At 46.8% G+C, this 12,841-nt stretch overlaps 1 protein-coding gene across 6 annotated transcripts in view; it reads right to left on the bottom strand.

Moving 5' to 3' along the window:
* LOC309581806 (lethal(3)malignant brain tumor-like protein 4) overlaps positions 1-11,273 on the bottom strand; it is a 39,954-nt gene extending 28,681 nt beyond the window's left edge. For 3 of the 6 annotated variants that reach the window (XM_082296609.1, XM_082296611.1, XM_082296613.1), the window contains exons 1-4: positions 11,159-11,273; positions 2,832-2,940; positions 2,410-2,518; positions 988-1,045 (exon numbers count right to left, since the gene is read on the bottom strand). In XM_082296609.1, coding sequence (XP_082152735.1) covers positions 988-1,045; positions 2,410-2,518; positions 2,832-2,940; positions 11,159-11,261 — 379 coding nt within the window. In that variant the 5' untranslated portion in view covers positions 11,262-11,273. Of the gene's footprint in view, positions 1-987; positions 1,046-2,409; positions 2,519-2,831; positions 2,941-9,202; positions 9,314-11,158 lie in introns of those variants that run through there. The other 3 variants (XM_082296610.1, XM_082296612.1, XM_082296614.1) reach the window with 3 other exon arrangements.
* Between the last annotated feature and the right edge of the window lie 1,568 nt (positions 11,274-12,841).

The following is a 12,841-nucleotide window of genomic DNA, read 5'->3' as shown; positions in this document are numbered from 1 at the left end:
CCTCCTGCTCTTCTCCTCCTCCTCTCTTCTCCTTCTCCTCCCACGTTTGCTGTGGCACCGCAGAAGAGGCAGTGTTACTCAACTTTTGAGGAAAGGTAGGAATTCCAGCAATAGGAAAACCGTGCTCATTCCTCAGGAAATGAACATTTATTGGACCACAGGTCAAATGAACTGCGGCACCTGGACTGCTGGCAAGCTGCCCATGGAAAGGTGCCATGGGAAAGTCTGGACAAGACAGAGTAACTTAAAATTGTGGGAATTAATTCCTCCTCCTGACACTTCACAGAGGAATAAGGGGTTAAATATAAAATAACAGGCAGCACAGAGAGGCATATAATGGCAGCTAAAATAAGCCTAAAATAAAATAAGTGAAAAACCAAGTGAATTTTTGCTCAGTTCACAAGATTTTTTTTTTAATATATACACACACATATATTTATAGCCTCCTAATAACACAATGCATCTACCAGAGAGGCAGCTCCCAGATGATGAAAACAACTCGGATTCATTCTGGTAGAACCACAGTCATACACACAGAAAATTACATTCTAAATGTGTATTAAAACTCTCCCCCCAGTTGTATACTAACTAATCCCTGATTTAAGGTATATAATACGTTTAACTCATAGTCTAGAGCCAATCATGTTGTTCCCTATTTATTTTCTACTTAGCACTGTAGGCTGTGGCTGAAGCTCTCCAAAGTCAATGGAAAAAAGATTCTTATTGTCTTCAGTGAGCTCTGGGTGAAGCGGACTCCTTCCAGATCCTCACCCTGTGCCCATCATGCAGGCAAATCCACGACATTCCTGCTACTACATCTCTGGAGCTGACTGTGCTAAGAGGGTTATGTACCTAATAAGCTGTTCTGAATGTGAAATGAGCTCTACTGTCCTTTCCTCTTCTGTTTATTATTATTCACTTTATAATAGCTACTAAAAAAAAAAAATCTATAAACATTAAAGAAAAGAGACTATGAGCTTAGCTCACCTTGTTTTATTGGTTTAGTGTTTCTGCGGCTTTTCATATTATTTGATTTATTCTTCTCCTAGACACAGATACGTTAAAAAGAAGTTTAGCAAGATTGTTTTTCCCTCCCTCTGATCATCTCACCATGCAGGTACAACACGGATGTAACAGGTAACTAACAGGACTATTAGCCAGCATTGCTGTCTCTTGAACAACCCTGCAAGAACATCAGGAGGGAATGTTACACAGATAACGCTGATCCTGGTATCCCAAAGTGCTGTACAAGTTATTTCATATAGGCTACTGAAGTTCACTTAAACGTGGCTGCTGAAGAGCAGCACAGGACCAAAATCTCCATTACAATACAGAGGATTTGCTTTCTGCAATGCAGGATCTGCTGCTCACGTCAGCAGCCTCCCTGGAACACTCTTTTTTCCTTTCCCTTTCTTACGTCCATCTATGCCAGGGAATGGATACGAGGGAAAAAAGGAATCTATGAAGCCCTGAAGGAAGCAGAAGCTTCAAGTAACTCCTGTCACAGATGAGCACCCCAGACAATGTGGTCTCCCTGTGTCACACTCCGAGCCCGACTGTCATTCCCGTTTCTTCTGTGCGTTTGCAAACTCGGGTTTGATTCCTCCCAGACAGTCATTTCTCAGAGCAAACCAAAAAAAGGCAGAATGTGCCAAAGCTGCCTGCCAAACATTCCCCAGAAGGGACAGGGGGGCAGTTTCTAATGAGGACGAGGAGAAGGGGGAAAAGAGAGACCGCAAGGACTTCTGAAAACATCCATCCCTTAAAACATCTCACCCACATCACAGAGAAAAGCTGAGCAAGACGGTGAGTTAAACTGCTCATGACAGCAGAGCTGCAGCTTTATTGCCCACAAACACCTACCCCAGTGGGTCTGCTGTACAGAGCCCTGCATTATGTGAACAAACATAAAATGGCTCAGAGAAGCTCTGATGGGTGGGAGCAGAGCACAGGGGGGCACAAAGGGCCCCAAGAGGGAGTGAGGGGCTGCAGGAAACTGAAGGGAAGATCAGCTCAGGACTGAGGTACTGCTATTTATGCACCATTAATACAGGTTTCAGGTGGTGCAGTGAGAGTACGTGCAAGTAATAAAACCCAAACAAACCCTGTGGCTTGACACTGATCTTCAATATCACACAACAGTATCTGAGTGCAGCTGTTCTGGAGACGTGTGGTTTTATTACTGTGAACTCCTGACTTTCACTTCACCTGAGCAGTTCATTCACCCCTGGGACTCCTCAGAACAGATATTCCCATCACTGATGCAAATCAGGATCAGACCCAGACCATTCCCTGGGTACAGAACAACCTCCCTCAGCCCAGTCTGCACTGCACAAGGAACGCTGAGACAAACAACTGCCCCTGCTTTTCACAGCTCTCTTTAAAGGACGCACATACAGCCTCATTTACCTCATCCTCATATGCATTTTCCTCCTCATCCTCTGAATCTAGAGGCAATCTTCTCTTCCTCCGGAGACGTCTGACAGGTCTGCCAGCCTCAGTCACCTGACAGCCACTGCTGGTAGTAAGATTTCCATTATTTCCCGTTTCTGCAATCATCTGGAATGTCTCTGATATCATTAAACATCCAAAATTAAAAACAATATCAAATTAAAAGTGCAACATTATTCCTGCAGTGTTCCCAGTGTCTCTGAACCTCTTGGAATGAGGAGGCCTGGGCTGAGGACCTGAGGAAATGAATGGTGTCTGCAGGATTTCCTGGATATAGAACTGTAACACTTGGTCTGATGGGTTCATTCTACTCACAGCAACTCCATGTTCCCTTTAAAGGCTTTCAAACAAAAAATGGGAAAAATCTGGGGTTTCTGTACCTCTCCCTGTGCTGCTGGGAGCCCGTTTGAGTACAAATCTTTCCATTCTCAAAGCAATCCATTTGCTCACAGGTTTGGGAATCGGAGCAGGGCACGGCTTGTCTGGGCACTGCAGAAGCAAAGAAAAAGACAACTACTACATTAAAATGTTACAACACCTTTCAGGAAATGAGTTCTATCAAAGTCCTTTACAAACTTTCATTAACTGACACTCAGTATCCCATTGTGAGGGAAGTAATTATCATCTGTGTGCTGCCACACCGCCTCAGTAGGGAAAACCCCCTTTTATTTGTAATGTTTTAATTTTGGAGCACTGGTCTCCAACAGTACTCTCAGGCATATCTTGGTTGACTTGATGAACTTAAAGGTCTTTTCCGACCTTAATGACTCCGTGATATTATCTGTGAAGAAGCTCTACTGAAACAGTGAGTAATTTAATCAAAGGAAACTGGTGATTTACAAAGTGATGCTGAACAGCCTGAAGGACTGACCCCGGGGAAGAGTGACCCACGTTGCAGCAATCTGTGCAGAACTGCTGCCCGTGGGATGGACTCACACTGGAGAAGTTAATGAAAAAACTGTCTCCCACTAGAGGAATTCCCTGCTGGAGCAGGGAAGGACTGACTCCTCTCCCTGAGCAGCGACCAAAACAACCTGTGGTGAACCGACCGTAACCTCCACTCCCATCTCCCCGTGCCACTGAGGGGAGGACACAGAGCTGGGAACAAGGGAGGGGTTTGACACCCTCCAGCACAACCCTGCATATACATGGCCTGTCCTGCCAAGGACATCACAGGAAATCCAGATGCAGAACTAGAAAACCCCTCCAGACACACACAGGGCAGCTTTGGAAAAGGAATGATACGTGGCAGACTTCAGACATTTCATCCTTGGAGCTTAAAACAGAGGTCATGAAGGAACACTTTACTGGTCCAGATAAAATTATTAAAGTGTGTTAAATAGTGTCACTGTGCATATTTTATTATTCCTGACCTGCAAATGCAACCAAGCATCAAAAAAAAAAAAAAAACCACAACAAAACCAAAACAAAACTAAAAAAAACACCTTTCTAATGAGCAAATAGCTGCAAAGATTACTCACTCCTTGATCTTCTTTACTGTCTGCATTATGGAGCTACTGAACTCCAGAATGAAAGAGGCAAGTCAAAGGTGGTTGCATTTCCAAGCTCTACTCCAAAGCTTTTATTCCAAGCACTTCATTAGTCTGAGATCTTTTCTGAGCAATCTGCACTTCACTGAAACCTCAGTCTGAAAGCTTTGGTTCCTTCTGAAGCAGGGCTCCTTGTTGAATGGAGAAGCCCTTTCGTCTTCTACTCCTGCATGCTTCCTGGCCTCAGGATCCTGCCTCTACACCCTATCAAAGCTTCATCCCAAGTTTTCTTCCCGCTCTTTATCTAAAGCTTGTATTTCTTAATGCTTCAAAGATGCTGGACTTGCTTCTGAAAGGCTCCTATCCTCCTCTGCAGCCCCAAGGAGACAGAGCATCATTTCCATTTCAACACAAAGAGAAACATCCCATTTTGAAGAAATGATAGTTCTAAGTGACTCAGCTTCCTGCAGGATTCCATCCCATTCACTTCCCTCAAACTCTTTAGGACAGCAGCATCCCGGTGCAGACTCCAGGGGCTCCGTGCTGCATCTGATGGGACAGCTCAGTCTCATGGCAGAAGGTCAGTGCAAGGAGCATCTCCAAGCTCCACGTGCTGTTCCAGACAGAGTTCCCGTGCCCAGGAGCTGGAAAGGTGCCCGTGGCACTGTAGGAGCAGAGGGCTCCGGGGCAGTGACGCTCCTGCACACGAACGGTTCTGCTTCTGCCCAAACCGGTGCAGGCAGAGCTGGGGCTCCCTCCTGCCACAATCTCACAATGTTCCTGTGGCCAGGGGAGCTGGGGAAGCCCAACCCCAGCCCCAGAACACCTACATTTGTACTAGAAAAACAACGAGCACCAGCAGGTGTGGAACTTCTGCAGCCGGTGTCTGTGTTCAGGGTCACAGAACACATCCACATCCCCACGGCTGCAGGGAGAGGCAGGAATTGGGACTAAATGAGCCTTGTGTCCGTGGTATTGGATATATTAATATTTGATGTAGCCTTGTACATCTATAAACATTTGTTTGTAGCAAATGTTTGGATGCCAGTTTCAACAAGGGCAAACCCATCCCTTTTTAGATGTTATTCTTTGCATTCAGGCTTTAAAAATAAAGAAGCTCAAGCACCAAGACTATTTACAAAGCTCCGTCGGGGAGAAGGAGTTTAGAAGGTACTTGGACAGAAGTAGTTAACTTGGATAATTTACTTCAAACTGGGCCAGGAAAACTGTCAAAAATAACAATGTAGAAAATAATCTTGAACTTAACCAGAGAAGACCTGATAAAATAATCGGTCTTTCTCATCTGCACTTTATAAATCCAGTAAAACCCACAGAAAAATATAATAAAGAAATGGCTTTTCTTATAATGCTCCCTATCAGTAAAATCTACAATAAAATCAAGGCAACCCAATAAAAGGAAGCAAACAGTGCAATTAAAAAGAGAGCAGAAACTAACTTGAAACACTTTGACAAACCACAGTCAGGCCCGAACATTCCTCATTCGTCCCAATTCGTGATTTCTTTTCATCTTTAGCATTTTAAGGCTCAGAAACATTAAGGCAAAAGAAGATACTGCAAAACTGAGATGAGTCATTCAGTTCCAAGTTGCAGATTCGGATTTACGAAATGATAAATGATTGCCAGGCTGGCAGAGATAATGGAGCCTAATTAATATGCTCCCACCCAGACCTCAACGCTTTATCTTTAGACATGGAATCCACAGGAAGAGGTCAGAAATACTCAGGTTTTGATCTCATTTCTGCCCCTGAACCAATGCAGCCTTGAGAAACCACCTCATTGTTACCGTAAAAAGCCAGCTTTGGCTTTTAACATCCATCTTACCTTCATTAGGAGACCAAAAATTAAAAAAAAAAAGGAAGAAAAAAGGGCACAAGTTCACACAAACTAAGGGTGAAGGCTGAATGGGTGGATGGGAGTTCACTCTACTTCTATAAACACCATCAGACTTCATGGGAAGAGAAACATTTCAACAGAAATTCCATTTCAGGTGCTGCCAGGATCATTTCCAACGACATGAGAACTTCAGTGTCTCTCTCTGGTGAGGAATGCAATGGTACAATAAACCCAAAGACTGTAATCAATAATAACATGAAGTTTGCAGCCCTTCTGGCTGAGCTTCCATGGACTAGGAGGTGAAATCCCATTCAAGAAGCAGCTGGCATCAAGAGAACCATCTGATACTGTGCTGCTCAGAAAGGTGATTTGTGACCTACAAATCACCTTTCTGCCCTGAAACAGGGCACGAGCTGAGCAAAGCTGCTCCTCTCACTCGGAGCGAGCTGGCTCTGAGAGCTCTGTGCATCCCCCGTCTCCTGGGAGCCCCGCAGCAGTGTCTGACACCCGACGTGTGACATCTGCCAGGCACTCCTGTGCCACCAGAGAGGAACAGAGCTGCAGTTTAAACAGAAACACACAAAACCCATTGGGACTCCTTGCAGCACGACTAAACTGGTCTCAGAACTGCTTGGAATACTCAGGAGCTCAGACACAACCACCTCCCCTGCACTTTGTTGTGACGATGACAGATGATGCTTTACTCATCCATCAAAACCTGTTACTCACCTCAGGCAAGTAATATTTTGCAAGGCTGAACTAATACCATTACCAAAAACAACCCCAGCCTCACCTCCAGGAACCTCATCAGTCAGGGACTGAAATGAACCTTCAGAGCCTGCAATGGAATTGTACCAATGCCTCAAGAGAAAGTGTCAATGGCCACCAGCAAGCATTTAACGGCGTGAAGAGACTGTCTATGTCAGTGAAGGGGGAAAAAAGACAAAATTCAGAATTGAGGAATTCCAAGCTCCACCGATTGCACTTCCTACTAATTTTTGTTTCTCAGGAAGAGAGAAAAATTGTAACTACAAATCAAGGAAAATGTTGCTCTGAAAGATTAGAGGTGGAAAAGGGTCTAGGAAGGGAGAGGGATGCCTTAGCTGGTATGGAGAAGAAGCCAATACTTTGTGTCTCAGTTCTGCCACAGGACCACAAGATGAAGCCCTTGGGTTTTTAGGAGTTTGTCCACCTCATTTGTACAACAGAGCCCTTCCAAGCTTCCCCTAAGCACACAATAACATATGGATTATGGTAGGTGCTATTGCACGGGCAGAGAATAAACAGCACCATGGCAATGTGACCTCAATCAGCTCATAAGATCACACAGCAAAATTGTGAGTTTACTCTGAACCATCAGCTCATCCTAGAACGAAGCCCAAAGCAGTGTTTGAGCCTGTGAGCTGCTCATCTTGGTTTGCTGACACAGCTGTGTCAAACACACACACACGTATCTATTTCAGCAGTCGAAAGAAAATCACTGGCACAGGCTGTGGCTGCTGAACGTGTGCCCCTCCCACACCCAGCCCCTCTCCCTGCCGAGGCCAGCTGGCATTCCAGCATTCCCATGGAGCACCCGGATCAGCACACCTGACAGTGCTGCCTCAAGTCATGTCTGACTGCCCCCCTTTGCCATCACACCCCTTTGCTGCCTGTCCCTGCAGGTTTATGTGACACCGTGGTGGCCGTGTGGCAGCAGCTCCTCTCTGCTGTCCTTACGGGCACTCTGTGCCACGCTGGACAGCATTCTGACCCGATCCACACAGAATGGGAGGGATGCAAAAGAAGGCACAAAACCTTATTCCATGCCCACAGAGTTAATGCTTTCTGGTCCTTTATGGAACGTGAGGAGCAAAAACAGAGGGTACTTGCAGTTTTATGGCTTTCATTAAGAGCCTTTGGTGCTGAGCTGCTTTCCCCAACTCTACTCCTGCTTGAGAAGAGCAGTGGCTCTGGGGAGGACACCCGGCCACTGCCCGAGCCGTGCACAAACCTCACACTCGATGGGGCTCAGCTGGGATCCCCAGGAATGTCTCCTCCAGGCCTGAAACCACAGAGCTGCTAATCCCGGTCCCTGGGAATCACTTGTAACCACTGTAACACTTAAACACACTCTGAACATCACCCAGAAATCACACACCTTACAAACCTTCACTCTCCACGAGTGATCCAAAGTAGAATCACAGACTCCTGGAACGGTTTGGGGTTGGAAGGGACTTTAAATCCCATCCAGTTCCAACCCCTGCCACAGGCAGGGACACCTTCCACTATCCCAGGTGGCTCTGAGCCCCATCCAACCTGGCCTTGGGCACTGCCAGGGATCCAGGGGCAACCACAGCTTCTCTGGCACCCTGTGCCAGGGCCTCCCCACCCTCACAGGGAAGAACTCATTTCCAATATCCCATCTAAACCTGCCTCTGTCAGTGTGAAGCATTCCCCCTTGTCCTGTTGCTCCAGGCCCTCATAAATAGTCTCTCTCCAGTTTTCTTGTAGGCTCCCTTTAGGCACTGGAAAGCTGCAATTAGGTCACCTTGAAGCCTTCTCTTCTCCAGGCTGAACAATCCCAATTCTCTCAGCCTTTCAAAAAGTTTAAAAGCTACAGCATAAATAGGGTTGTCAAAACAAATCCTGTGTGATTCATGAACACAACCTCTACCTGTTTGCTTAGCTCTACCATGCATTTATCCCATCACTTTGCTGGATTCAATCAGAAATTAAAAAAACAAAACAAAACAAAACAACCAGGAAATGAGCCAAAAGATGCTACACCTAATAATAAAACACCCATTCCTTGGGGGTAAAGCATTTTACCAGTAAACTGAACCATTCTCTGGAAGATAATCTGCCAAATTCAGCAAAGCAGGTCTGCCCTCACACCTCACCTGTGGAGCACGGTGAGTGATGCTAATTAGGAGAAACAGGGTTTGGTCAGATCTCTGCTGGCCTTGGCTGCTAATTGATTCCACGTGTAGGAGCCTGCAGCTGCCAGCCTTCCCTAACAAGCATGCACTTGGTCATTTTCCCCACAAGTCTCCAATCTAATTTTTCATCCCACTGTGGCTCCTTCTTCCCACTCTTCTGCCCATGCAGCACAACTGGAGGGCTTGAGGAAAGGCTGAAGTAGATTAAAAACTACAGAAAATATGAGAGAGAAGAGGTAACAGCATGGGGAAGAACTGACACTGCAACTCAGGAATCACCTTGTTATTTCACAGAGAGACTATAAATGCCCAGAGTAAACACTGCTGTGGGTCAATCTCGTTTTGATCCAGTTTATCTATATTTTCTTGATATTCAAACTGTGCAATTCTGAGAATGGGATTTAGGCCTCCAAAACACTTTCCTTTGCAGAGGTGGCATGGACTGGAACATGGACACTCCACACCTTATCCTCTGACAATACTCACAGTGGGATTGTTGGGGTGTCCTGTGCCAGGAGTTGGACTCGATGATGCCTGTGGGTCCCTTCCAACTCAGGGTATTCCATGATTTAGTGATCTCCATCACCACCCTGTGAGAATCTGATCCCACGTCCCAGTATCAGGCTTGCAGCACATGGCATCTCTCAGAAAACGCCAGCACTCATGGAAAAGGACAAGGGGGTTACACTGAAGCTTCACCCTCAAATCCACATCCCCCAACACCAATGGAATATACTGTCATACCCAGAAGTATCTCCAATAAAAGCTTTGCATGAAGATAAAGTGAGATAAGAGCCAGCGAGACCTTCTCCTGCAGATAAACCAACACAATTTTAAGCATATTTTCAAGTAAGACTACAGACACTGCTCTAAATAAATTCAAGATGCTGCCTTTAAAAATCAGTGTAAAAGCCTTAAAATTTCAGTAAATAAAGAACTGGTAATAAAAGTGCTGACAAACAGCACGGCTGAGGCAAGGAAAACACACTCTGGGTCCTGAGGAGTCAGTGGGGCAGGAATGGTCTGCAGAGCACATCTGGCTGTACCCACTCACCCTCCTGCCACTTGCTCATTATGGAATGAAACCCCTGAAGACAGAATAAATCGCCTCTGGCTGAGAGAAACAGCTGGCCCTGCACAACCTGCCCAGCAGTTGTACCCAGTTGTCCTCAGCAGCTCAAATTTGGCTCTGATTCCACCCTGGCACTCACCGGGAATTACAATTCATTTTACACACGTTCAGCTTTAATGGGATTACTTGCAGTATAAGGTGCAATAATTTTAGGGTAAAGCTAGTGCACAGAGGCCAAAAACGTCCTCTGTTTTAACTGCATCTGTAATTACTTTATAAGACTACAATCCAGCAAACTACCCTGGGGACTCCTATTAATCATTATTACATATCTCCCATTGCCAAGCAGGAATACTCGCTCAGGAAAAGACTGTTCCCATCCTCAAAAATGTATAATCTGAGTAGATTATAGATCATAAAGTGAGGAAGCAAAATGCTGATGAGACCATGTCGGACTGTACTTAATTGCTGTGTAGGAAGGAAAGTTCGAAGCACCAAGTCCCTGTTTTCCCTCCTTTTTACTTCTGTTCTACTATATAACAGAATGCAAACCAATAAAGTCTTACAACTTGGCACAAAGTATCAGAGCTCTTTATCCCTTAATCCCAGTTACAGGCCATTTTTTTAAATTTATCTGGGCAGTAACTGAATAAATTAAACGTTTTCATAGCATAAATCTAATCTGATTCCTTGCGGCACCAGGAGTCCATAAAACTGTCCTAATCCCTTTCTCTTGACACCAAGCATCACTCAGATTGTCCCACACCGATCCCTACCCGCAGCCGATCGATACTTTTGAAGGATTACATTTATCCCTCTATTTATTCAGCACCGACTTCCCCTCTCAAAATCCCCATTCCATTAGTTCTGCGCTTTGAATTTGCTGCCAGAAAGTTTGATGATTTTTTGGTTTTGTTTATCCCGTCATGTAAAATCTCTGTTTTCAAACTTAAATCTTTCTGGTTTTGGGGAAGACTCCAATAACTGTTTCTACTGCACTGGATTTACGTGTTTTTTAATATTATTGAGTTGTCACAGTCCCGCGGAGTTTCACCGGAGCGGCGCCCAGCCGGGATAACCCCGATTTTCTCCACCAATTCTTGCGTCAAAATTGGGCAAAGGCCACCTCAGAAACTTTCTGACTGTGCCCCGCAGCGTGCGAAGAACTTCAACCCGCGTTTTGCCCGCGTTTTGCCGGGTTTGCGGTGGTTTGGCCCCTTTTGGGGTTTAAACGCACTTTCCGCGCCGCGGCGGCCGCGGCAGCCCCGACCCGGCGCCGCCATTTGCGCTCCCGGCGCCCCCCCCCCCCCCCCAAGATGGCGGCGGCGCCCCCGCCCGGGCCCGCGGGCCCCCCGCCCTCACGCACTCACCGCCGGCCCGGCCCGGCCCCGCCGCCGCCGCCGCCGCCGCCGCTCCAGGGCCTCGCGATGGAGCTCGGGCAGCGCTGCGAGCCCCGCGGGCCCCCGAGCGCATGCGCGGCCCCGGCCCGGGGGAGGCGGCGCTGGGAGGGGATGGGGATCGGGAGCGGGGTGGTACTGGGCTGTGGGTAGCGGTAGATGGGGTACTGGATACGGGGTCCTGGGACGGGGAGGACCTAGGACAGAACGGGCACTGGGGTAGGGCTGGTACTGGGACGGGAATAGGCATGAACTGGGACGGAGCCGGCACTGGGAGGGGGCGGCCGTGGGGCACTGGGAAGGGGCAGTGGGTGCGGGAGGCGTGAGGGGCACAGCCCCGCTCGCAGTGCTGCTCCCTCAGCCGGCCGGGTGAAGCCTGGGCACGGCCGCGGGCGCTGGGGCACATTCATGGCTGAGATGGAGATTTGGGAAGGGGAGGTTTGGGAAGGGGAAGCTGTAAATCGCCGTTGCCGCCGGCATCCAGCAAATCGTGACCGCGGCATCCCGCCGCCTCCCACGCCCAGGAGTAATAGAGGATATTGCTCCCTCTTCTCTGCGTTTGTTAAACTTGTTTGTTTTCTCATCTGGGAATGTTATTTTCCTTTTTATTTGAATTTTGGAACAAAAAAAGAGGTGGGGGTAGGATTTTTTAATGACACGTCGGGGTTTTTACGCCACGGTGAGCGAGGAAAGAGCACAAGCAGGCCCCAAGCTGTGACAGCTTAAATGGAATGGGATTTTGGGAAAATAATAAATGAGATTTGCAATGGCTCATTTGAAATACACATCACAATATTCTTCATCCCTCGAGCGAGGCACATAAAATACCCTTTAGAATCTTTAAATTTAGTCAGAAAACAAATACATTTCTCACCTCATCTGTGCCACCAAGTTCCAGATAAAACACAACTCCTGTAGATGCTTGCAGCCAGTGTTGAAGCATTTGCTGGGTCCAGGTTTACAGGGGTGTTGGAGGCAAAAAACTTTACAAATAATTGAACCATCCATATTTGGTTTTAATTGTTACAAGTTTCGTTGAGAGATCCCTATTTTAGGTCTTCTTACCCTTTTATCTCGCTGCTCTACTGATTGTTTTGCCAGAACCTGCCCCGTGCCCACCACACACATTCCTGCCTTCCCTCCTCAGAGCTCACCTCCAAGGTGCTTTTACCCCATAAAACAAGTACCCCAACGCTAAACCAGATTTGGGGCTATTTTTCAGTGCATTCTGGGTAGATATATCCAGCCTAAAGCTGAGTTCTCACTTTGTGTTTAATTATTCACACAGAAACGTTACTTGGGATTATTGCAGACATTCCAGTGATCTTCCTCTCTGGCCACGCAATATAATTATTATTGTTAATATTTTATGTTATTACCATTGCCCTGGCTTCACACCTGCTGGCAGGCAGATCCCTGCAGTTTCAGGAGACGAAGATTGCAGCAACTCCAGGCTGGGAAAGGCAAAGTGCCCACACCAGGGAGCCACATGAGCTGGAGGTTTTGATGCAAAACTTACACTTTAATGCAAAATTAATGGGGGAGACTCACTCGGTGACGTTCACGAGACAGAAATGAACATTAAACAATGCAGCAGAGCGCAGCTGGGGCATGTGCCTGGCCCTGCCCTGGAATCCCTGTTGTGGGGGCACTTCC

This window comes from Coloeus monedula (assembly GCF_965178545.1).
Source record: "Coloeus monedula genome assembly, chromosome: 24".
NCBI classification, from domain to species: domain Eukaryota; kingdom Metazoa; phylum Chordata; class Aves; order Passeriformes; family Corvidae; genus Coloeus; species Coloeus monedula.
Note: the sequence above shows the minus strand (reverse complement) of the source record. Positions and strands in the feature narration are given on the sequence as shown.